The following is a 25,278-nucleotide window of genomic DNA, read 5'->3' as shown; positions in this document are numbered from 1 at the left end:
GCACCGCAACACAACCTCCCATCTCCACAGTTGCAGTCGCATCACAGCCATGCATATCCTGCCCCGCGTTTTGGTGTCGCTGATCCAATCTCTGACTCCTAAACCCTACTAGGGATAAAATTCTACCATGAATTTAATTCGGGTTTAAATTAAGTGAATCCATATCTCACACTTAATCTTATAATAAGGATTAAATCCATCATTTAATCAATGTATCTCTCAAAGCTAGTTATCCTTTAGATCCATATTTTCTAATATAAACTTGTGCAATATCCCATGGATTTGTTCCATATCTAATAAGCTATGGATAGAATCCATGCCTCCATAGTTTAAAATTTTTCTAAACTCTTAGGTTATAATCTATGATAAATTTAACCAAATAAAAAATAAGTAGGTTTAGATTAGTTTGGGACATAAATCATGATATGGATTTAATTCCAATTATAAGCTAGATTGATATAAACTAAGAATTCCTTATAATAATAAACAAAATCCAAACCATACACCCCACGCTCCAGTGCTCCCTTCCCCTTCAAAAAACAACAGAAAAAGATAAGGCGATTAACATCCTGTTTACACCTTTTTGGGGCGCCAATCACTCAATACGAACATGTGGCGGTGCTCTCTGCACAGGCGCGGACGGTCCGCGGCCCGGGGCCGGACGGTCCACGACCTGGTGCGAGGCTAGGGTTCCCTGCCTGACGGCCGGACGGTCCGCGCCTTAGGGCCGGATGATCCGCGCGTACGCAGGGGCGGCGGAAGATCGCCGGTGGCGCCTGGATCTCGCTCCCAGGAGGGACCCCGTTGGGGAGGAGAGATCCTAGGCGAGGTCTAGGCTCGGGCAGACCGACCTAGACTCCTCTAATCGACGTAGAGTCGAAGAGAAGCGGAGAATTTGAGGATGGAGAGGCTAAACTAGAACTAGACTAGAACTACTCCTAATTGTCCAGAAAATAAATGCGAAATAGAAGTGTTATTGATTCGATTGATTATTACAAATCGGCCATTTACCTCTGTATTTATAGAGGAGGGGGACTGGACCCATTACAAACAAACTCCCCGAGCTAATCCCGCGAATTTCGTCAAGAAACTCGGAACCCTAATCTGTTCTGCGCGCGCGGACCGTTCGGCCCACAGGCGCGGACTGTCTGGACCGCGGATCGTCCGGCTCCAGGGCCGGACCGTCCGCTGGCTCTTTTTGGTGCCCAACATATGCCCCCTGCCTTTTGGTGGAGCTGAGTGAACCAAAAGCAACTAACTCGATGTGATCACATCGGTTTTCTTAGGCATCTTGCCACTTACTAGGATGGTACGCAGTGGCCTTGGTCCTGATGGTTGACTCAACGGACGTGACCCCTTTAGCTTTGATCGAACTGTCAGTCCCAACATCACCGAGCGTCATACTGGTCCTGACCAATTCGTCACCTTGCTTTCCTAATTTTCTAAGTGTTCTGGCGTAGCTCCATAGTCGACCAGGTCTTCTCCTTGCAGACCGTCTTCCTCCATGGGCGTCGATACGTCGTTGGAGGTGTCTTGGTGTAGTGCGGATGGTCCGGCCTTAGAGGTTGGACGGTCTGCGTCCTGTGCAGATGATCTGGCCTTTATAGTCGAACTGTCTAACATACCTGCAGAGAGCTGCACAGTTGTCATTTTATTTTCTACCTTTGTGGCTGTTTGATTTTTCTCAACGACCTTTGGTCTCCATCTCTTTTGTGGTGGCGGATACTGCGGTTGCGTGTCATTGAATATTTTTTCCACCTCCTTTTCCTGATTCTCCTTTGCTCTGAGGCGCTGTAATTTTCGCTTTTGTGATCGTGTCAATCCCGATGGGTACCATCGGGGCATGGAGTATTTTGGATCGGCTGTTTTGTTGACAGACGTACCTTCTTTTTCGTTTGTGTTGGCCGATTCACCGGAAATCATCGCCCCTTCGTTATTTTGTTGTACGACGACATCTGTCGTTCCTATTTTAATGATGTCCCCTTTTATCGCACTGTTGGAGGCTGTAGCTGTATGCCCCTCTGTCGGATCAGTTAGCCTTTGAGGCCGAGTTGTTCGGCAATCTTGCTGGGCCTGTGCTCGTGGACCAGATTGAGGGGCTCTCAATAAGTCTTGTACTGTAGGTGTCAACCTATTGAATATAGATGTTTGGGGTGCCCCCCAAGTGGGGTACTGTGGCATCCCAAATTGGTATGGTGGCATGCCCCACATTTGATTTGGGAGATATGGTGGAGGTATGTATGTGTATGGATATGGCATAGGTGGATATGGGGGTAGAGGTGTCCATGCAGGTACGTTAGGTCTTAATTGAACATTATGATCTCCCGTCTTTTCTGATTGGTGAGGTGGTCCAATCGGCCTAACCTGTTGTTGCTCCTGGGTGGGTAAGCGAGGTCGTTTTCGTGGCCGGTCGGTGATGCCGGCCTTCTTTTTCACATATTTAGATAATAATTGATCAAAGGTCGGGCTGGATTTTACCAACCGACCGGTTGCCTTGAACGTGTTTGTTTTCCACGTACCTATTTCTGGTCGTCGTGGTTTGAAGGTACGTGGTCGCCGTGGTTCCTTGGCGTTGTCGGACCGTCTGCTGGAACGCTCCGGACGTCTGGCGATGTTACGGACCATCCGTGCCTGGGCACCGAACCGTCCGTGATGCGCAGTATGGGTTCTCGCACATGCTCCCTTGTCTGCGCTTGCCCTCCAATGCCGGAGGTTGTGATGGTCACTTTCAGTGTCTCCTCTCCATCAGGAGTCTTCTCGGCCACCACTTTCCTGCAAGAGATTTTGTTGTTTCCATCGGCCTCCTGTGCGTTGCCGATGATGACTTCTTTGTCTTTGCCCTTATCAGCTGTGCTGGGCCGAATTAGGACCCTTTTGCCCTTAAAGTCGATCATATTCACTGGGAAGGGCTCTGTGTCCTCCTGAAATTTCAATCGTACCTCGTTAATGGCCGATTGGATTTGTCGTCGGAACACATTACAATCATTAGTGGCATGAGAAAATGAGTTGTGCCACTTGTAATATGTGCGACGCTTTAGTTCATCGGCAGGCGGAACGGTATAATCGATCTTAATGTTACCATTTTTAGTAATTCATCAAATATCTTATCACATTTGCCGACATTAAATGTAAACTTAACCTCCTCCTGCCGTTTCTTTTGAACTGACTGTAAGGAGGAGCAAGCCGAAGATTTGGCCTGCTCGGACCAAACTATTTCGGCAGTGTAAACTTCTTTTGGTTCATCGTCCGAACTACTTTGATTGTGTTCTACTATATGGACATTATGATGAACCGTTTTGACTAGTTCTTTGCTTCGGCTTTCACAAGCCAAAGCTCTCTGATGTAATTGTGCTAGCGTAAAGAACTGGATGCCTTCTAATTTCTCTTTTAAATAATAGCGCAATCCATCAAAGGTTATTCCCGCCAGTTGTTTATCTGTTAAATGAATTTGAAAGCATCGGTTTCTCGTATCCCGGAATCTCCGGATATAATCACTAACTGATTCATCCTTTTCTTGTCGTAGGGCCACTAAGTCTACTAAATCTAGCTCATAATCGCCAGAGAAGAAATGTTCATGAAATTTTTGTTCTAAGTCTCCCCATGACAAAATGGAATTAGGAGGGAGCGTGGCATACCATGTGAATGCAGTCCCTGTTAAAGATAATGAAAATAAACGTACACGAAATGCTTCGGCGTCGGCCAATTCTCCTAACTGTGCTAAGAACTGGTCTATGTGCTCACGCGTGCTCTTTCCTTGGTCACCCAAAAACTTTACGAATTTGGGTATTTTGGTCCCCTGTGGATATGGGAGACGGTCAAACTGGCTATCATAAGGTCTCCGATATGACTGCCCCCCGGGGACTATACTAACTTCAAGCTTATCTCGGAACGCCCCAGCTATTTCCCCTCTCACTATATCGATGGCAGTCGGTGGGAGACCACCAGCTCTTTGGTCCAATATGGGTGAGTTTGTTTGGATGTTGGTGTGCTGTTTTCCTCCCCATTGGTTTGGGTTTTGCGGCGCGTTAATACATGCCCTATGAGGCTCATAGGACTGGACATTCCTTTTTGGCCTTCTGGGGGCCAGAAAGTACTCACTCTCACGGCTTCATAGAAAAACATATACCCTATTAAATTAGCATAAAAACATAGTTTGAATAATAATATACATGGACATATAAAACATAAGCTATCTATAATCACAAGTTATGCACACTTACACATAATTATAGATGTACAAATTAATAATTAAGCATGACATGAGTACATGACACATGAAAGTTCGGGTAATTTGGGTATTTCGGGTACCCGATTGTGATACCCGAATTACCCGAAATAAATTCGGGTTTTGCAAGTTGCTACCCAAAATTCCCGGACAAAATTCGGGTTTCGGGTATTTCGGGTTCGGATTCGGGTATTCCGGGTTCGGGTTTTGGGTTACGGGTTTTTTTGCCCAGCCCTATTTGTGCCCATCACATCCCGTTCGATTCCATCCCACCCCACCACTTGTGTCTCGTATCGCCATTCTACCCAACCGCAACGAAAATGAGCCCAGTCGATAAAGGCTGAGTCCGTCCGTCGAAAAGCGAGCGCAGAGTGGGAGAGAGAAGGGGTCGATTCGGAGAGATCGAGAAAGAGGAGGGAGGCGGAGGGCGACGTGGCGGTGGGTGCTGAAGCGGAGCCTGCAGCGCCCGCTCGAGTACTCGCCGGATCGCCCGACCTGCCGGTACAGCGCTGCAGACAGCCTGATCCGGCCGATCCGGCGGGAATGGCGGCGCGAGGAGGGATCTAGCGGAGGTGGTGGGGTCGCGCGGCAATGGCGGAGGTAGAGCCGCGGCGCCGGTGGGCGGTGTGGGCGCTACTGTTGCTGCTCCACCCCGCCGCGCTCGTGCTCGCCAACACCGAAGGTGCGCGGTGCGCCCGTCCTTCTCTCTCTCTCTCTTCTCTCTCTCCGTCTCGACCTACGGGCCAGAAAGTACTCACTCTCACGGGTTTGGTAGATTATATATGGTGCTGGTGTGTCATATGGTGAGATGGGGAGTCTAGCTGGGACGGATACGGAGTTGGATATCCATCCTTCTCAAAAAACTTTGTGTCAGACCATCTAGTTAAATACGCGGACCGTCCGACTCCGTGCGCGGACTGTCCGGCTATGTGGCCGGACCGTCCGACATTATATTCGGATTGCCTTGCGTCATACGCGGACGGTCCGAATGGGTTATCTAGGGTTTGCACGGTATGTGGCGGCTTGGGTGCAGGCCTCGGTAATTCGCTTCTAAAAATGGGATCGGTCGCCGCTGGCCCGGACGGTCCGCGCTCACGTGCGGACGGTCCGGACATGCGCAGATTGGCAAATTTATCGCCGATGCGTGTGGGAGGCTGTTGTTGCCCAAGGTACATGTCTATCGTCATCCCATAAAGGGGTTGTGACTGATCGTGACAACCTGTAGCCGATGAATTACGTGTGTATTCCCTCAGTTCAACCTCGTGCGAAGGAATATTTGCAATAGTAGACTTATCAAACGCATGCACTAGCCTTTTATGATCTTTTTGTATATCCCCTACGATACGTTTTATCTGCTCTCGTTGTTCGTCTATGTAAACTTTAAGAGATTGGAGTTCATTGGTACTACTTACATTGGGGGTAATCGTAGTAGGTCGGAGCGAAGCCAGATCTGTCGTCCGTTGCCGAATGACTTTGTTGTTCCTGTACACCTTGAAGTCGACCAGGAATTCTTCCTTTGCTTCACGAATCAGCTACTCCTAACGCTCCTCGAACAGGAGCTGTTCTTCAGCCGGCAAGGTTTCCCATGTTGGTGTGATGATATTGCTGGTGGAAACTTCAGAGCTATCTTTTGAACCGGCCATTGAGAGCCGATCTCGATAGGTCTATATGAAATCTTCCCCAGCGAAGTCGCCAAAAAGTATGTTGACACCTTTTTGGGGCGCCAATCACTCAATACGAACCTGCGTCGGTGCTCTCTGCACAGGCGCGGACGATCCACGGCCAGGGGCCAGACGGTCCGCGGCCTGGTGCGAGGCTAGGGTTCCGTGCCTAACGGTCGGACGGCCCACGCATGCGCAGGGGCGGCGGAAGATCACCGGCGGCACCTGGATCTTGCGAATCACGCGAATTTCGTTAACAAACACAGGCAAGAAACTCGGAATCCTAATCTATTCTGTGCGCGTGCGGACCATCCGACACACAGGCGCGAACTGTCTGGACCGCGGACCGTCCGGCTCCAGAACGAGACCGTCCGCTCGCTCTTTTTGTGCCTAGGGGTGGGCGTTCGGGTTACCCGAAATTTTCGGGTCGGGTAATTCGGGTTTTTAAAATTTCGGGTTTTGAGAATTGATACCCGAAATTACAACGGATTTTGCAATACCCGAAAATTCGGGTACCCGGAATTTTGGGTTCGGGTTCGAGTATTCCCGAACTACCCGAATTATTATGTTGGCTTCATAGAAAAACATATACCCTATTAAATTAGCATAAAAACATAGTTTGAATAATGATATACATGGACATATAAAACATAAGCTATCTATAATCACAAGTTATGCACACTTACACATAATTATAGATGTATAAATTAATAATTAAGCATGACACATGAAAGTTCGGGTAATTTGGGTATTTTGGGTACCCGATTGTGATACCCGAATTACCCGAAATAAATTCGGGTTTTGCAAGTTGCTACCCGAAATTCCCGGACAAAATTCGGGTTTCGGATATTTCGGGTTCGGATTCGGGTATTCCGGGTTCGGGTTTCGGGTTACGGGTTTTTTTGCCCAGCCCTATTTATACATGTACATGTGGGCCGGCCTGGCCCGGCACGGCACAAGCCCACGAAAGCACGGCCCACAAAGGCACGGCCCACAAAAGCACATATCTAATTATGGGCCGTGCCGTGCCAGCACGTGTGCCCAGTCATCGGCCCACGACACGGCCCACAATTAGTTATGTGTGCCAGGCCGGCCCAAATAGCCCAAAATGTCTTAATGTGCCAGACCGGTCCATATACATACAACAGTAATACATCAACAAAAAGTATAAAATATATATATGACCAAAATAAAACTAAGATGTTTTGTGGATGCACATTATAAACCTTTGGTCAGAAAGAAAAAAAATACAATTAGCTCACAAATAATATCCAGTTCTCTGTTTAGTGTTTAATTGAGTACTATACATCCATACAGAATACATATACAATGATCATCATCACTATTCACTATCTATATATTGGTATTGGTTCTCGATGGCTTATTGAAGCTCTAGATTCTCCAAGTTATGCTAGTCATGTGGGATTTGATAGACCTTAGTTAAATACTGAGTCTATATTTAGTGGGCCTCGGTGGGCCTTAGTTAAATGGGTCGTGCCAGGCCGGCCCGTGGGCTTGACTTGAGGCCCAGGCACGGCCCACAATGTGGGCCGTGCCGGCCTAGGCCCACAATTAGGTTGGGCCGTGCCAGATATGAGCCGTGCCAAAAATTGTGTGCTTTGAGCCGACCTATTAGGCACAGCATAAATGTACACCTATAGCCCTATTTATGCCCAACACATCCCGTTCGATTCCATCCCACCCCACCACCCGTGTCTCGTATCGCCATTCTACCCAACCGCAACGAAAATGAGCCCAGGCGATAAAGGCTGAGTCCGTCCGTCGAAAAGCGAGCGCAGAGTGGGAGAGAGAAGGGGGTCGATTCGGAGAGATCGAGAAAGAGGAGGGAGGCGGAGGGCGACGTGGCGGTGGGTGCTGAAGCGGAGCCTGCAGCGCCCGCTCGAGTACTCGCCGGATCGCCCGACCTGCCGGTACAGCGCTGCAGACAGCCTGATCCGGCCGATCCGGCGGGAATGGCGGCGCGAGGAGGGATCTAGCGGAGGTGGTGGGGTCGCGCGGCAATGGCGGAGGCAGAGCCGCGGCGCCGGTGGGCGGTGTGGGCGCTACTGCTGCTGCTCCACCCCGCCGCGCTCGTGCTCGCCAACACCGAAGGTGCGCGGTGAGCCCGTCCTTCTCTCTCTCTCTCTCTCTCTCTCTCTCTCTCTCTCTCTCTCTCTCTCCCCGCTTCGCTTGCTTGCCTTGTGCCCCCCGACTTGCTCCGTCTGACGCGGGGGGCTTCCGGGAGCTCTGCCTGCTTCCGGTGCACCTAATTCAAACGGGGGTTGGGCTTACCGCTTTACGCCTATGCTACTGGAGCAGTGCATGAGGCGAGCGCCAAGTGCCGTTTCCTGGGGGTTTGGCTGGGCGCCGTTTCTGGCCCTCGCTGCCCGGGAGTAGAGGAGCCGTTTCTGCGTTTGACCAAACAAATTCGAATCCACTTTTACTCTGCGGCGGATTCAGGTGCCTGGCAACTGGCCGAGCCGAACAAATCCGCCCTTCCTTTTGCTGCAAATTTGTATCTATTTTTGCTCTTCGAGACCAAAACTTAGAGAGTTATTAGTGCTGCTAGCATCATTAATTGGATCCATATCTCCTCTGAATTCATTTCCCTCCGAGTGTCCATGCTCCCTCGTTCTGGTGTTCCTGCTGCGCGCCCCTGTGCGTCCTGAAGGCCTTCTGTGGCTTAGTACTACTGTTGCATTAAATCGCTTCGCTACATTCTGCCTAATGTTTCCTGCGTGCTGGTTTGCTCGGGCAACGGTAGTGCAGTCGCCTTACCGGTCGTTAGGCTTGATTTGGACGTCTCCTGACGTGGTTTCGTTGTTTCTGGATATACTTCTGTTCTGTTTCTAGTTGGTGGCTGGACATTTCTCAGGGGGCCTTGGTGTCTATATTTGGTTCTGCTACTCAGAGTGATTTTCCATCTTCCTAGTCCTATAATTTGCTTGTTTGAGGGTGAGCGGCGATTTATGGCCGGTTTTCGGTTGCTGGTGCTCGGGCTGGTTAGGAGTCAGGACTTTGCATGGCTTGCTTCTGTTGTTTGCTTGTTTCGGGTGCTTGCTGTTAGGTTCACGCTGACAGCGCTTGCTTGAGTATTGGTTATTTTGTGCTACTTTGGTCTTGCACCGATGGTCATGTGGCCTATGGGCTATATTTCGTTTATTTGGAGCGAAGTGTTTTGTCATAGAATGGACAGTTGTCTTGCTGTGTTTTTGCTTTGATGCCTGTACTAATGAGAGGGGAATTGTTCAAATTCTGAGTTTTAGGGCTGAAGCTTTGTCTTACTTGATGCCATTAGCCCATTAGCTACAAGTACTAATGGAATGGATGTTGATATTATCGTTTTCATTTGTATTTGATGATGTTGATTTTTATTTATTTATGGCTACCTAAGTCCTAAAAGGGATATTGGTTACCACTTGCCACAACTCTACAGCTTTACTGATTGATGTATCCCTTTGCTTGTTTGGGTGACATTTCTAACAAAAGAAGACTGCATTTTCCATTCTGCTGTTGACAGGTGATGCCTTGCATAGCTTACGTACCAACTTAAATGATCCTAATAATGTTCTACAAAGTTGGGATCCCACTCTGGTCAACCCCTGCACTTGGTTTCATGTTACCTGCAATAATGACAACAGTGTCATCAGAGTGTAGGTTCACCTTTTCCTCCACTATATTTCATCAGTGAGTTGCACCTATTCTATATTTCCTAGTGAAAGTTTTACTTTATTCACAGTGATCTTGGAAATGCTGCACTATCAGGAACTTTGGTTCCGCAACTTGGACAGCTCTAAAACTTGCAGTACCTGTAAGTTCTCTTTCTTTGCTGTGTTTTCTAATCCCATACTGATTTTTGCATGTGTTAGAAGATTCTATTATCTTTCTAGGTGAAAACATTTCAGGCATGACTGCTCATATAAGAAATATCCTGTTCATAATACTTATCACATATATGAAAATAAGGTTATGCTGCTGCAATGTCTAAAGATTGTATGTTGTTCTGGTGATGTCAAAATAAGTGACTGGTATATTCTGTCTTTAAATGACGAGCCTATCTTATATAAAATGACAATGCTGTTGGCACTATTAACTGTGATGTCATAACAATAACATTCACCGCCTTCATTAATCACTATGACCAATAACATTCACCGCCTTCATTAATCACTATGACCTCAACCATTTACTGTGGCATGCCATAACTCGGTTACTTAGTTTTTGCTATATTTTTAAATTAGTTACTGTCTTCATATATTAATTTTTTATGCAGGGAGCTCTACAGTAATAATATCAGCGGAATTATACCTAGTGGATTTGGAAACCTTACAAACTTGGTCAGTTTGGATTTGTACCTGAACAACTTCACTGGTCCAATACCAGATTCATTGGGGAAGCTATTGAAGCTGCGGTTCTTGTAAGATATCTGAAGACATCCACATTGATTTTCCCTACTATTTACAGTAGAGTAAAACCTGTTAAGAGTAGGAATCACGCACACTGAATCTGTCTGTCATCATTGGTTGCTTCATCCCATCTTTTGTATTGACCAAGGGAGATCTTCTATGACATTGAGATTTCACTAGGCCACATACATGGTAGCTGCTTTGTTAAAATCATGATTTTGTTCTTATGAATGCAGTTACTTTGTTAATAAAAGGTTAAAGAAAATAGCTGCCTAGCCTCATTGGGTCCCATACATTGGAAGAGGTAAGATTTTCCAGGACAGAGTTGCTATTGATGGTAGCGTTGAGTGATTCCTTGTGTTCAAAAGTGACTCTTGACGTATGTATATTGTATAATTAGATTATTCATATCCAGCAATCTGTTTTTGATGTTTTAAGGTGTCTATCTCTATCATGGTGTTAGGTTTTTAACTTATTATAGTTTCTAAGTTTTCTCATTTTTTATGAAATTACCTGTGGATGTTTCTAATTTGACACATCTTTGAACTTTTGTGCGGGGCATAGGCGTCTTAACAACAACAGCCTTTCTGGTTCAATTCCAAAATCATTAACTGCTATCACTGCACTCCAAGTTCTGTAAGTATTTGTTTCTCAGTTTGCATACTTAGTTTGGTTTTAATTAGTAAATGTAACATGGAAAACAAATGTTTCTATTGAATCACAGGGATCTGTCAAATAACAATTTGTCTGGAGAAGTTCCATCAACTGGTTCCTTTTCTTTATTCACCCCTATCAGGTAAAGCTAGAGTTTGGCCCAAAATGTCATTTTTTAATCCTTAATGCTTCTGCTATTCACACCTGTCTTCTTTTAAAGTTTTGCGAACAACCCTAACTTATGTGGTCCTGGCACCACAAAACCTTGTCCTGGTGCTCCTCCCTTTTCTCCACCTCCATACAACCCTACACCCCCTGTGCAATCACCAGGTGATTTATTCAGATTGTTCAGCGAAATCCTTGAGTTCAATAGGACCTTTCCTACCTTGCTCTTTCATCCAAATGACATCCTAATTGAGAAAACGTGTACCTCCAAAACAAGCATAATGCTGTCTAGGCTGGAGAGCAATAAGGAATAACTGCACTTTTTTCTGAAAATTAAGTTGAAAATAATAATTTGTAGTATGGAGCCAGAGCGATACAATTTGGTACTATGATTCTGTGCTGCTATTAGGCTGTGACTCAGCGATATGTGTGTGTTGTACTGCTGTTAACTTGGTACAGTGGAATACTGGGATACGCTGGGAACAGTGTTCTTAAGGCGTCCAGGCGCTCGGGCAAAACTGGCTGACTTGCTCGCCTTACCCGCCTAGGCGTTGCCTAGGCGCCAAGACGGTTGTCTGGTGCACTTGCTCGCCTAGGCGCCTTAAGAACACTGGCTGGGAAGCTACTGACCTGTACCTCGTGTGATGCGGGCATGCGGCACAAGTCAATAACTACCTTGTCCTTTTCTTTTTCCCTACCGTGCATTAGTACGGGAGTAATTAAGGGTATGGAACATATGGCTTTTCTGTTGACATCTTATTTTGTGCAGGAAGTAGCTCTTCTAGTACTGGAGCAATTGCTGGTGGAGTGGCTGCTGGCACAGCCTTGCTATTTGCTGTTCCTGCAATTAGTTTTGCCTATTGGCAGCGCAGGAAACCACAAGAACATTTCTTTGAAGTACCTGGTAGGTATTCAACAGCAGGAGAATAACTTACTAACTTGGGAATAAAATTGAATCGACTTAATGTTAGATCTCGAATATGGCAGCCGAGGAAGATCCAGAGGTGCATCTTGGCCAGCTTAAAAGATTTTCACTACGAGAATTACAAGTTGCAACAGATGGCTTCTGCAATAAGAACATTCTTGGAAGAGGTGGATTTGGCAAAGTCTACAAAGGACGGCTGGCAGATGGATCTTTGGTTGCTGTTAAGAGACTAAAGGAGGAGCGCACGCCTGGTGGGGAATTACAGTTTCAAACAGAAGTTGAGATGATTAGTATGGCTGTACACAGAAATCTATTGCGTCTTCGTGGATTCTGTATGACACCAACAGAAAGGTTGCTTGTGTATCCATACATGGCTAATGGAAGTGTTGCATCACGTTTAAGAGGTATTTTTTTTTCTAGTATAGTGCTGTTCACACACTTTTATTTGTGTCTTTCATGTTACACTTCGCTAGCGGCAGTATGAAACTCTGAATTTTTTATTACTTTGGTTTTATTTTGTAGACCGGGCACCAGCTGAACCTCCGCTAGATTGGCAAACAAGGAGAAGGATTGCTTTGGGTTCTGCTAGGGGCCTGTCTTATTTACATGACCATTGTGACCCAAAGATTATTCATCGTGATGTCAAAGCTGCAAATATTTTGTTAGATGAAGACTTCGAGGCTGTGGTGGGGGATTTTGGTTTGGCCAAACTAATGGATTACAAGGATACCCATGTAACTACTGCTGTTCGTGGAACAATTGGGCACATTGCACCTGAATACCTTTCAACAGGAAAATCCTCTGAGAAAACTGATGTATTTGGCTATGGAATTACACTTTTAGAGCTTATTACAGGACAGCGGGCCTTCGATCTAGCTTGCCTTGCTAATGATGATGATGTCATGCTTCTTGATTGGGTAATTAACTATGCCATTTCCTCTGTTCAAATTGCAACTTAAATGTTCATGCCTTTTTTGTGGCTTCCATACTGTGTAGGGGTTGGTGGTCAATTTTTCCTATGTAACCGTTAAAAAACTTGCTAATCATTTGATCCAATGACAAAGAGCTTTTGATAATGTCTAAGGAATAAATATTTTAACTGAATTGGTGCATTGTGATAGGCTGACAGCTGAACAAGTAGTGACATGCTCCTGTCCCTGAAAGTAAGAGTATTTGTTAAAATAGCTTGTTGAGGATTTATTTCATTGGATCCTTTTGATACGACCTGAAGTGGCTAACAAGTAGTGACATCGTGCTCACTTGCTTTGTGCAGGTCAAGGGATTGCTCAAGGAGAAGAAACTGGAGAGTCTGGTCGACCAAGATCTAGAACACAACTACGTCGACGTTGAGGTGGAATCTCTGGTACAGGTCGCACTCCTCTGCACTCAGAGCAACCCCATGGAACGCCCTAAGATGTCAGAGGTTGTGAGGATGCTCGAAGGCGATGGTCTCGCCGAGAGATGGGAGGAGTGGCAGAAAGCGGAAGTAGTACGGCAAGAGGTCGAGCTAGGCCCTCATCGAACTTCGGAATGGATCCTCGACTTGACCGACAACCTCCACGCTGAACAGCTGTCAGGGCCGAGGTGAAGGCAGCTTTGGACTCACTGATTCTTGTATCTTGCAAGGGCAATAGCGATGTGTATCAATCATCCTAGTCAAGAATCCCCCATTTGTTCATACCAATCGTTGGGTGAAGCGAGGAGATGTGGTCAGCCATGATGTGCATTGGATGTATGTTGCTGAGGTGACATGGCTGAGTTCATATATGCGAGGGCAGCAGAGCTCGACAAGCTAGTGTCGTGCGCTGTCGGTGCATGCACTAGTGGTCCTGGATTTGCGAAGGTAGGGGGAGCTAAGGTGCTGTGGCTGTCATCTGGGTCTGCGATAAGTTAATTGTACTGACAGTTGACATCTAACTATTTTGTGTATCTAATGTAAGGTTGGAAGGAACTGACGCGAACCGTTCTGACTCCCCTCCTACAAAAGGATCGGATGATATAGGTGTGCCTATGGACCTGTTCTGGGTGGCAAGGTTAATCAGAAGTTTCCGTGCTGAGTGTTGTAATTATGTCTCTAGACTGTACTCTGTAGTGGCGAACTTAAGAGTTAGTTTGATGGACAGGAAAATGAAGGGGATTCCTCTCCTATGGATCTTCTCTATTTTTCTGTCCAAACTAAATCAGCCCTAATGAGGGTGGGACGTTAGGGTGGGGATGTATAGACGTCATGTAATGGAGGAGGTGCATATTTCTTAGGGTACATCTACACATCCTAAACTGAATATAGCTTCGCCCCCCTATTTATATCGATGATCTCAATTTTCGTGCATGTCGGTTAACCAGTCAGTACTCCAGATGGTACCGTGCATCTCGCCCCAACTTGGCGTAACTTCATTCTAGATTTCTAGCTCTCAAGTTAATGCATACGAATGAGGGGTTTTCTCGACTTGTGTGTATACACGCGAAAGCTGTCTTACCCTGCAGATCGAGATAAAATTGTAATACAAGTGGGGATGTTCGTCAGTTTCAGTTAGTACAGTGACAAAGTAGAGAACAAGTTTGCTATTGGATAAACCACTGCAGATTTACATGCAGTGCTTTGTCAAAATAACGGTAGAAGTTGGTGCATCACATCTGATGAAACGATACTTCTTTGTCCCTGCTTCTCCGGTCGGTTTACTTACCTCAAATCAGCACTTCAAGGGCGGCTTGTTTAGGAGCCAGCGAAATGGAGGGGATTCGAGAGGCTAAAATCCCCTCCAATCTGCTCCATCCCCTGGCTCCCACACATGTCCCAAATGGAGAATGTATACCTTTCCGAGCAAATCTGTTCAGCCAACTCGATGACAACGTGGATTGCCATCTGTTTGACTAGTGGTTAGTACTAGCAGATGGCCAAACACTTCAGTATCACTCAATTCAACCTAGGTGTTAGAAATTCCTTTCAGCACTCACTTTGGGTGACTGCATTTTCAGCTATATGCAAACAAACATCTCCGGCGATGGGCCCATTCGAGATGAGATATTAGAGGAAACTGAACCTTTGCAATAGATGATGGTTCAGTTGCCTCTAATCCTCACTTCAGATGGCACAAATGAATGGATGTTGGTAGTGTACATCTTCATCAGACTATCGACTGAAGGTGAGATATTGGAGGAAAACAAACCGACCGGCAGCACCCTCCGTTGCTGAATCCGATACCCAGCCGGTTTGCTTTCCTCCAACTCTCACTTTCAGTGCCTGACACTTTTCTAGCTTTTCGTAACAGGGTGGAATGGGTAAGAACAGAGACTAGCTGTTTGGAGGTGAGAAGCTACCCTGCATTGGCTGTGAAGGCGTTGCTCTGCTGCTCGACCCAAATTTATAGGCCTCCTAGAGAAGGCAGGCACCGTTGGGAGTTCAGGACTCAGGAGAGCAGCAGCAGCATCTGTTTTTCAGTTACACCTACCCGGGCTGCTGCCCTTCACAAATCACACAGAGTATGCCTTGCTGCCCCCTTGACCCTTGTTGAAAAGCTGCAAAAGCACGGCGCCTTGTTCTGGCACTCGCGTGGAGCTAGCTGCTCTGGCTTTTTAGTTCAGTTCACCATGACCAAACTTTGAGAAATAGTTCATCACTCCACGGTGTTACAAAGTCACTGCACTCTAATTTATATTAGGAAATAACGATGCGTAGTAATTATCGTTAGAATGATAGTGGAGTATACTTTCAGAATGAACTTATTTAGATATAAAACATTTTCTATATACTTGGTTAAACTTAAAAAAATGTTTTTTCTCTGTAAAAAAAAATCGAGCATGGGGAATTCTTGTTTCTTTAGTCATCCTTCTAAACTTTAAGAACTACACTTTAGTCCCTAAAATTTATATTTGTGAGACTACATTTAGAGCCTATTTGCCCAATTTTTTTAAAAATTGTTTATGGAAATTGAGGTTGTTTCAAACATATCAGTTTATGCCTCAGTTTATAAAAATTTGATTCATAGTTTCTTAAAAACCAAGAAGCTAGCCCCTCCTAACTAAAAGATAAAAAAAATCAGTTTCTTAAAAATTTAATTGCCTCCAAACAGAATCTTAGTCATACTGTTTAGTAGTTTACAAACTAAAAGACTAAAATTTTAGTCTAGAAGGTGGTGGTGGGAGCCAAACACTCCCTAGATTGATTTGGTGACAAGAGGATCACAGGGTGTTGGAGGGGATTTCAATCTCTCGTGATCCTTGATCAACAAATCAGCCCTAAAGCCTTATTCAGTTTGAGATAGATTGATGTGGATTGGACCTATTCAAATTTCAATAGGAGGATATTTAATCCCCTTCAATCCTTCTCAATCCACCCCTAACCGAACCAGCCCTAAATTATATCAGCCTCGTCACACCGTAAACAAAGGGATATAAAGAGAAGGTTGATGGCACAGATGAGAGAAGAGTCCGATTGGCAGACCCTCTCTAGTTTTACCCATGGGAAACTAACCTACCTGGATAGTCTTTGTTGTGTTGATCTCCAGGTACTTCCTTTATTCCAAGTCCATTCCAAATTACAAGATGTTGTTTTGGGCCCAGCCCAACCAAACTAGATGATCTGGCATTACTTACGTGTAGAACTGCAGAAATGTTTCAGAAAACTGATACAGACACCGTACATGTACAGTTTACAGAGACTCAAACTAGACAGGTTTCGTAGCCAAGTAATAACCCAGTAGTCTCCTTTTGTACCGTTATGTACCAAACTCAGCAACACACAGAAATTCCGAGGCAACAGCGAAGACCAAGACATAATAGGACTACTACTAGCAGTTACAGGCCACTAGTTTCCGCCTTCAAGGTTTTGGCGCCGAGAACAAGTTGGGGTAGGAGAAATACGGATCGTCCTCCAGAGACGGCGACCTCTGCGGCACATGAGACGGCACATAGTCCTGTGTCTCGTTGGTGAAGGAGTCCTGGTGATCAAATACTGGTTTCTGTGTACCCTCGGCCTGATGAGGGCTTTCCTTTTGAGCACTGTCGGTGTACTTGTTATAGACCCTTGAATTCTTCTTTAGGTCTGCAATGCGTAGCTGCACAAGGTTCGCAGCGGCGCGGGCTGCGGACGCAGCTCGCTCCGCTGATTCAGCAGCTGTCTGAGCAGCAGATAGTACATCGTCCAAGTCGATACTTGCCTCACTCTCGGAAGAGATTGGCCGTACTTGTTCTGGTTGTTTTGTGAACGTATAATCAGTGGGAGGTACTGGAGGTGTGGCCAATTCATCAACCCGCTTTGTGGAGATTTTTGGCTCTGTTGGCTTCACTGGAGGAGACATTGAAGGTGAGGGAACTGTCTCAGTTTTTTCCAATGGAGTAGCAACAACTGGCGGTGGAGATGCAAAAGGAATAAATTGCTTCTTTTCATCTGGCAAATCTGGTGTGTTTGGCTGAGCAGATGGTGCAGAGATAAGATGTTCCAGGCTTTTCATCTGAATAACATTAAAAGCGCCGCCAGCTGTTGGATTCTCCTCCAAGTTAGTACGGTCTGAGAACTCACGAGGAAGCGGCTGAGAGCCCGGAGCATGGGGACCAATATCTGGGGTCAATGGTGTGTTAGAAGGTGGACGTATTGCTGCTTTTGGGACTTCAGGAAAATCCAGTGAGTCAAGACCGGTATCTGACTCGCAGTCTTTGTCAGGCCGCTCGGCAGCACTTGCCGCTACTGTTTCCTCGTGTTTCTCCTTGGGAAGAGGTAGTGTGGAGCCGTTGAAGTAGGTCGGGCCATTCTAAGAAGGGAAAACATAGTATCAAGTAAGATTTGAATCATTGAACTAACCATGTTAGTCACAAATCCGTATATATATTTACCAATAGATCTTCATGAGGTTTGAGAAATTCTATCTCTGTCTCTGATGGATCCCAGTCAACTTCATGTTCCTCAGCTATCTCCTTCAGCAGTTTCAACTTTGCATGGACAGGAGGAGGACGAATAGAAAGTAGTTCAATTATCTGCAGAAGCATTAATTCTGATGTGTTACAAACATCCAAAACAACCTGAAAACAAGGTTAAACCAGTTCGAATTCAAAGTGTCATATAACCTGACGATTGACCCCGCAATCAGGCATCAACTCTGAAGCTGCAGCGACAAATTCCTTCCCATATTTAGTTGCAAACATCATTTGAACTTGTATCAGTTCAGGTAGATCTGCACATCTTGGAGCAGCGAAACAGATACTTGATATTGCTTCTTTGAGATCAATAGGACACTCCCTGAAGCCAACAAAACAAGGAAACACAATTCAGTCAGACTTATCTGCATCTCTTGCAGAATTTTTAGTCACAAAACAGTTAATCAATTTTATCAACTATAGCCCATTTGTATTCACGAGCAGGATTCAGGATCCCTGCTTTATACTTCAAGATAATACGCCCTATAAAAAAGGCAGCAGCAAAGAAAATATCATCAGTAACATCCTTGGAGTTGGGATTACAATGGTTATGTCTTCAAACAAATAAGGAATGTAAGAATGCAGAGGGTATAAGAACGAAGATAACTTGTCCCTGTTGCCAAATGGACATATTGGGCCCGTTCGTTTCCCTATGCTAAATTTTAGCACCTATCACATCGAATGTTTAGATGCTAGTTATAAGTATTAAATATAATTTAATCAAAAAACTAATTATATAGATAAAAACTTAACGACAAGACAAATCTATTAAACCTAATTAGTCAATGATTCGCTAATGTGATGCTACAGTAAACATTTGCTAATCATAGATTAATTAGGATTAAAATTTGTGTCTTATTATTTAGTCTTCATCTATATAGTTATTTTTATAATTAGACTATATTTAATACTCATATTTAACATTCGATATGACATATACTGAACTTTAGTCGCTGGAACGAAACACCCTTAAAGTAATGGTTATCTTTAGGGTCCAAGTCTCTGCTAAGAACACATTGGAATGGAACAAACACAGCCATAGTCCACTATAGCAGTCAAGCAAGGTTATGTTCGCTATAAAAACCAGTTACTGGAAATCTCAAGGCCTCAAGGGAGCTGGTGGTCCAGCACAGTTTGCCATATCCAGGGGCAACAAAGCACACCCGTGGGCCGTGGCCTCATGAACAAGCAAACAGTGATCGCAATTACAGGCTGTAAAATTGAAGTCAGATAGAGGGCCAGAGGGGCGAACCTTTGGGTCTCGATGATGGGCAGGCGCACAGCGATGAGCTCGCAGAAGAGCTCGAGGATCTCCTGCGCGGCCATCATGTTCTCCTCCCGGATGATGTGCTCCACCTGCATCCGCCGCAGCCGCAGCTTCCAATCAGCCAAGCCAAAAAAAAAGCCCCCGACCCAGTCCTCACCTCGCCCACCCGGCCAGCTCTACCCTGATCTAAGCATATGCATATCCCCTGACAGCGAGGAGCGTACGTACCCTGATCCGCGCGGTGGCCTCCTGGCCGGCCTCGAGAAGCTTGGCGATGTCCCGGCGCATCTGGCGCAGCTGCAGCTCCCGCCGGTTCCGCAGCAGCTTTATCCGCGGGATCGACAGCTTCAGCAGCGTCTTGCTGCGCACGCACGCACACACCGACACACGACATCAGAAACCAGAACTAACCAACGCGGACCAAAGCTTCCCGCCCCTTCCGAGAACATCCCCGGAAAAAAAAAGAAACGCCCGCGCGTACCACTTGGCGCCGCGGAAGCCGCCGCCGCCGCCGCCCTTGCCGAAGAAGGCGTCCATCACGGCGCAGCGTCGCCGTTCGGACGCGACGTGACGGGAGGTAAGCGAGGGTTTGCTCGATCGGGTGTCAGCGGGGGATTTATGCGGCGGGGGGCGATCTGGTTGGAGACGAAGGGGGGAGTGGTGAGCGATGGGGTGGAGAGGTGAAGCCCAGCCGGGCGCTTGCGGCGACGTCCGTCAGGTCGGTCGACGGGACGGGCGGCACCTGCTACGCTGACGAGGGAGCCCAGCCGTTCGATTGGGACACGTGTACGGCTGACAGGGATACTTAGGGGTTGGTTAACGTCGCGGTTTGCGCTGACGACGGGTTTCGCTGTTTGCTATCGCAGACAACTTGGCCCTGCGGGAGACGTCGGTTTGCTTCGCTCCAAAGGAAACTATAGTTTGGATGCATCACACAAATCAGCGGCGAAGCTAGAGCAGAGAGTGCAACTCTCTTATGGGTGCATAAGATATGTGGAATGCTTATATAGTGAAATTTTGATTATTGTAACTGAATTTTGGACTGTGGAGGATGCATGTGTATCCACAACTAACCAGGTAGCTTCGTCCTTGACACAAACAATTTGCCGATTAGTTTTAGCATCTCCCTCCAAACAGACTAGCTAATAAATAAATAAATTATTAGCTAGAGATCTAACAAATTGTTTATCTATTAGTCATTTAAGATCTAATTGATTTATGGCTAACCATACCTCTCTTTGCCTAAGGTTAGTCATTCAAATTTAAGAACTAAACTTAGTCAAAAAAACTAGACAAAGTATGGCAAATTAGATAGCAAGCTAAATAGACATTTAATCTTGTTAATATATGCTAATAGACCATAATAAAAAGAAGAATACGATCCATACTCTTGCCAGTTTATTTGTTTTTTCTCATGACCAATTGTTTGCCGTGCAAGGTAAAAACTAACTATTTAGTATGTTTAGTCATCTATTAGATAAGACTTCAAACATATCACGACTAATTATTTGCCCGTTAATTATTAGCCACTCGCAATCGATTAGAGGATTCAAACATGGACTTATTGGATCTCTGGATCGGACGTCTAGGATTGACCTATACTAGTTCTCGTAGCGTGTATGATTGGTTGGGTGATACCGAGACCCATCCGCGACGATGCCTCCTTTGCGCCAAATGATGGATTTGACGCCAACTGCGTTCTTCGATCCTAGCATCAGAGACGAGGACCAGAATGCTAACAAGGAAGCCTTAGGGTTACGTGCAACTCACAAACTGTGTTTTGAGCTCAACTATAATACTACTCTCTTCATTCTGAAATGCACGCCATTTTTGTTTTTATCTAAAAAAAACCCAGCCCATGAGATGTGATGTAGCTAATCTTTTGTTGTACTTAATACTTAACTGTGTACCTTTTTTAATAAAAAAGTAACAGACTAGAGAAGTTTACTTATAATAACAAACTAAAACAGATTGCACTTTGGAGCGTAGGGATTAAATTAAACCCGTAATGCTCGAACTCCAATTGAATTATAGATTACATTGTGGTCTACTACAATAACATACATAACATTTGATTCGGCATTTAGGAATCAACCGGATCCGTGGCGCAATGGTAGCGCGTCTGACTCCAGATCAGAAGGTTGCGTGTTCGATTCACGTCGGGTTCAAATCCCTGAATTAAGTCCAGTTTTTTATTATTATTATTTTGCGCTTCTTTCTACTATTTAATGCTCAGATGCCCGTACGATGCAACGGCATATGAATTATTTGATAAAAATGTTAAAACACAAAGATTATATAAATAAACAACACATATTATCACTAACTTCAATATCTTTTTTTTGCCAACAACCAATATAGAACTAAAATGATATAAAATCAAAGCATCAAAGCATACAACAATGTAAATATCACAAAAAAGTCTAAGAATGAGGCGTGCCTTACCGCACACAATCTCGAAAACGGGGCTTTCGGACACAACTATAGCTACCTTCTTCATTCGGGAGACGCAACCGCCATTCCCAAATCACGTAGCCATGGCGAAAACACCGCTCGCCATTTTCGTGAGTGAGCACTGGTCTATGAATGGATCAGTTTAATGAATTCTTGAATTCTACCTGGTCATCAACAATAAAAAACCTTCCCATTGTTAACAAAAGAACAAACTATAAATGTGACTATAACTTCACCAACAGCAGTGAAAGTTTTGTACTTGTGTCTGTGTCTAGCAAGCAAACAAGCAATGGTGTGGACTCTATCACGACTTATGTTATGCTTCTAACCTGAAATCTGAAATGCAGAACAGAATAAATGAATGAACGAGTGTAAACTATAGAGTTAATGTTAGATAGAATAAGCTGAAGAGAGGTGCAGTGGTCCCTGATGTAATGGCAAGTCTCTATCTGCAAGCAGATGGTAACTGACCACATTCAGTGCAGAAAGAAAACCCATTTTCTTACACATGTGCCCCCATCCCCATCCCATCCATTTAACATGAATCATTTCTTTTCTTTTCTTTTCAAGCGCTTTAATGCTTCCATGAAAAACTAAAGAAGTGTTAGAGCATTTATGCACTAGCTTTCAACGGAAAAATAACACATAAATTTGAGCAAGCCATAAACATAATTACAAACTGTAGCAATTTCTGAAGGAACATGGACAAATACCTTTTGACTTTTCTGAGTAGCATTCTGTAAAAGACAAAAAAAACAAACTAAAAGAGAGCAAGCAAGTGAAACACTCCAGCATCTCAGCCCCTAGACATACTTCTTTAACATTCGCCAAACATTAGGTAAGCTACAGTTTGTGATTACTTGATAGCATATTGTGAGCCTTGTGAAATCACTGCAATGCTTTGACTTGACCGTAGGCTAGACCTGTCTCTGGTGGAAATAGTAACACTTGACTATTCTATATACCCTTTCTTTTGCTAGTAATCTACATTGGTAGTGCTAGGAGAGTAAACATAGAAGAAAAATTCATGAGAAAATATAGCCGGATCACCCTCTAGAGCTGCAACAAGAGTATTAAGCTACTCCATGCTATATTGAAAGAAGACAATTTTTTCTGTCCATATGGCATGAACAGAGAAGGTTTGTATGATTTAAGCAAGCAAAGTGGTTAGGTCTGCACTGGCAACTGACAGCAAACAAGTGCACATCATAGAAACATGAAAAGCACTCCGGATCAATGGAATCGTAGTACTTTTCCATCTCCTTACTTTCCAAAGGACCATTCACCTCCCATGCTGCACCCTCCATTTTAACTCTTGTCTGAAATAGTGAAATACATAGCAAAAAATATAAAATATGTGTGTGTTATAAGTAATTCATCAAGAGACACATAGTAAGTTCCAATGTTCGTGGTCGAGTTACTACCTTTGTTGCATTTGTCAGGATTCCATCCTTTCCACAGGTGTTCAACCATCTGTATTCTACCTTACCACCTCCGTGATTCATCCAAAGTTGTCCGACGACTTCTTTTGTAGCCTTGAGTAATAGCTTGTCATGTGATATCGATGTCTTGTGACGCTGCTCTCTGTAGAGCTCAACAACCCACTGTCCATGAGACAGCCAATCCACAGGAGCGACATTTACGACCTCCACATAGTGGAAACCGCAGTTGAATCCAGAATGGATAGTGTCAGAACAAACTCACCCGACTTCTGAATAGCACGGTAAACAGAAAGTCCTTCTGATTTCAGAACAGATGGAGATAACTTTGTAACCCACTCCAAGAAAAAATCAGGATGAGAATGGATGAAATACATATTCTTTTTTATTCAATGCTTAATAGCTTGAGTGGCATTCAACTATGTTATGCCAGACCAAAATAAAGCTTAACTTGGCAATAGGTAACTACTACATATATATCGAGATCAGCGGCCAGCCACATAACTGAAAAAAAATTTACGAGCTCATGCAGTAGATCAGGATGTTCTTCAAATAGTTTGAGTAAGTTTTTTCTCGTAGATTCTTCTAGCTTTACTGTCTCACCACTGGGGACACCATACCAAACTTTGGGTTTGCCAAAATGCATGTAATTTAGAGAATAAAGAAAATGGCCTTCAACATGTTGCAGCATACTGGCCTCTACCTGCAGCGTCATGGTGCCAGCAGCCTAGCGTTCCGCGCAGCATGTGCCTCCCTGAGCCACACACCCTAGGCGGCCATGGCAACCGAGAATGTCGTTAGGTTCCTCGGCGGCTAGCAAAACGTCGGCCACGGGCCTGTGTGTCGCCCCCCGGAGTAGGACACTGTGACGTCCCCATCGCCGCAGTATTCGAAGTCGGCCTTCCCATTGCGCCCGTTGTCCATGCACACGACGACATCGACCTACAGGGGGAGGGAGCGGGAGGAGGGACGGGCTAGGGTGGTGACGGTGAGGCCACGGATGGAGACAGAAGCGACGAAGAAGTCCGGCACGCACGAGCAGTAGGCGAGGTAGATGGTGCCTGCAATGTCGGCGGCGTAGGCACAACAGCAGGCGCAATAGAGAGCGCGACACCGGGCCAAGACGATCACCTTGTCGGTGGCGTGGTGATGCAGGCGGCGATCCCTTCTTGTGTTGGGCCTGGTAGGAGGCGGGCGCGGTGGGAGGGATGTGGGTGATGGCGGCGCGAGGGGCGGTCATGGTGGGAGGGATGTGGGCTGTGCGCCTTAGGCGAGCGGGTGGCGACGATGTTAGGTTTACCAGCAGAGACTGTACCTGTTGGAGTGAGGGTTGTTTTCAAAGAAATACAAGGGGGTTTTTAAAAATTGTTGACGCATGACGACCGTTGAAATTGGTGCTTTAAGTATAGTATAGATATAGAATAGAGGAAATGACACGAGCATGCATATAGGGTGGACAACTGCGCCGTGGGGGGAGACAACAATGCGAGGTAGGGTAAGAGAGCTGCTGGAGCACTCCAGTTAAATGTGCACGCACAGCGGCTCGCGGACTCCCTAAATGCGCATTCGCATCCGAATGCCACTGGAGAAAGCCTTAGGCCACACAACCGTCAATTATAGATGATGTAAGAGAAGTCTAAGACTCAACAGTCTGCAGACGTGGATGCGGAGAAGTGGTCCTGAGTCCTAAAACCGGTTCAGTTCGAGTAGGTAGCGAAAAGAGGGAGAAAATAAAGAGATAACCTAGAACTAGAAAATAAAGAGATAACCTAGAACTAGGAGCTGTTTGAGAGTGTTGGTTTTTTACCAAACACTAACTATCCTTAGGTCACCCTCGTAGTGAATTTAGACCTTAGGTATGATCTCTAGGTTTCGTCTATGAAGGGTCGAGACCTTGGAAAGCGAGATAGTAAATAAGATGTAAGACAAATAACACTATCTCGAATGTGGTCTTAAAAAAACCTTGGAATCAAATGGATGATTACTTGATGTATCTAAGATGGTTATCCTGAAGGTGGGACACCACCTTTATGATGTCCACCACCTATTTGGGACAAAACAGCAACGAAGCCTAGTGCCTACTCGTGATGAGCAATACATTGGGATTGGCTCTGCGAGGTGGACGACGCGACGTTCCGTGACGGGTTGCGGGGTCGCCTGGTGGTGCTCGCT

At 45.4% G+C, this 25,278-nt stretch overlaps 2 protein-coding genes and 3 non-coding genes across 6 annotated transcripts; 2 read left to right on the top strand and 3 right to left on the bottom strand.

Moving 5' to 3' along the window:
• The first annotated feature begins 7,604 nt into the window (after positions 1–7,604).
• LOC100382052 (Somatic embryogenesis receptor kinase 2) lies at positions 7,605–14,009 on the top strand. Its single transcript, NM_001174817.1, has 11 exons — positions 7,605–8,005; positions 9,407–9,539; positions 9,626–9,697; positions 10,160–10,303; positions 10,857–10,928; positions 11,017–11,088; positions 11,881–12,015; positions 12,099–12,440; positions 12,559–12,953; positions 13,158–13,199; positions 13,310–14,009. Exons 8-10 carry the CDS (start codon positions 12,320–12,322, stop codon positions 13,167–13,169), a joined length of 528 nt encoding a protein of 175 aa, NP_001168288.1. The 5' UTR covers positions 7,605–8,005; positions 9,407–9,539; positions 9,626–9,697; positions 10,160–10,303; positions 10,857–10,928; positions 11,017–11,088; positions 11,881–12,015; positions 12,099–12,319; the 3' UTR covers positions 13,170–13,199; positions 13,310–14,009.
• A 1,035-nt stretch (positions 14,010–15,044) lies between these two features.
• MIR2275b (microRNA MIR2275b) lies at positions 15,045–15,126 on the bottom strand. Its single transcript, NR_121116.1, has one exon. It is a non-coding gene; the product is annotated as a microRNA MIR2275b (primary transcript).
• A 34-nt stretch (positions 15,127–15,160) lies between these two features.
• On the bottom strand, positions 15,161–15,282 carry MIR2275a (microRNA MIR2275a). The gene has a single exon (NR_121115.1). It is a non-coding gene; the product is annotated as a microRNA MIR2275a (primary transcript).
• A 1,239-nt stretch (positions 15,283–16,521) lies between these two features.
• On the bottom strand, positions 16,522–21,012 carry LOC100272774 (uncharacterized). 2 transcript variants are annotated; one of them, XM_008678542.3, is made up of 6 exons: positions 19,695–21,012; positions 19,442–19,574; positions 19,199–19,302; positions 18,097–18,268; positions 17,866–18,006; positions 16,522–17,783 (listed from the first exon to the last, which is right to left on the bottom strand). In XM_008678542.3, the coding sequence occupies exons 1-6, from the start codon at positions 19,748–19,750 to the stop codon at positions 16,854–16,856; spliced, it is 1,536 nt and encodes a 511-aa protein (XP_008676764.1). In that variant the 5' UTR covers positions 19,751–21,012; the 3' UTR covers positions 16,522–16,853. The 2 variants fall into 2 exon arrangements, with proteins under 2 accessions (XP_008676764.1, NP_001140699.1); NM_001147227.1 differs by having other exon boundaries at positions 16,634–17,783; positions 18,097–18,429; positions 19,695–19,793.
• Positions 21,013–21,309: 297 nt separating this feature from the next.
• TRNAW-CCA (transfer RNA tryptophan (anticodon CCA)) lies at positions 21,310–21,381 on the top strand. The gene has a single exon. It is a non-coding gene; the product is annotated as a tRNA-Trp (tRNA).
• The last annotated feature ends 3,897 nt before the right edge of the window (positions 21,382–25,278 follow it).

This window comes from Zea mays, chromosome 4, assembly GCF_902167145.1.
Source record: "Zea mays cultivar B73 chromosome 4, Zm-B73-REFERENCE-NAM-5.0, whole genome shotgun sequence".
NCBI lineage: Eukaryota > Viridiplantae > Streptophyta > Magnoliopsida > Poales > Poaceae > Zea > Zea mays.
This window is presented reverse-complemented; position numbering and strand designations above follow the sequence as displayed.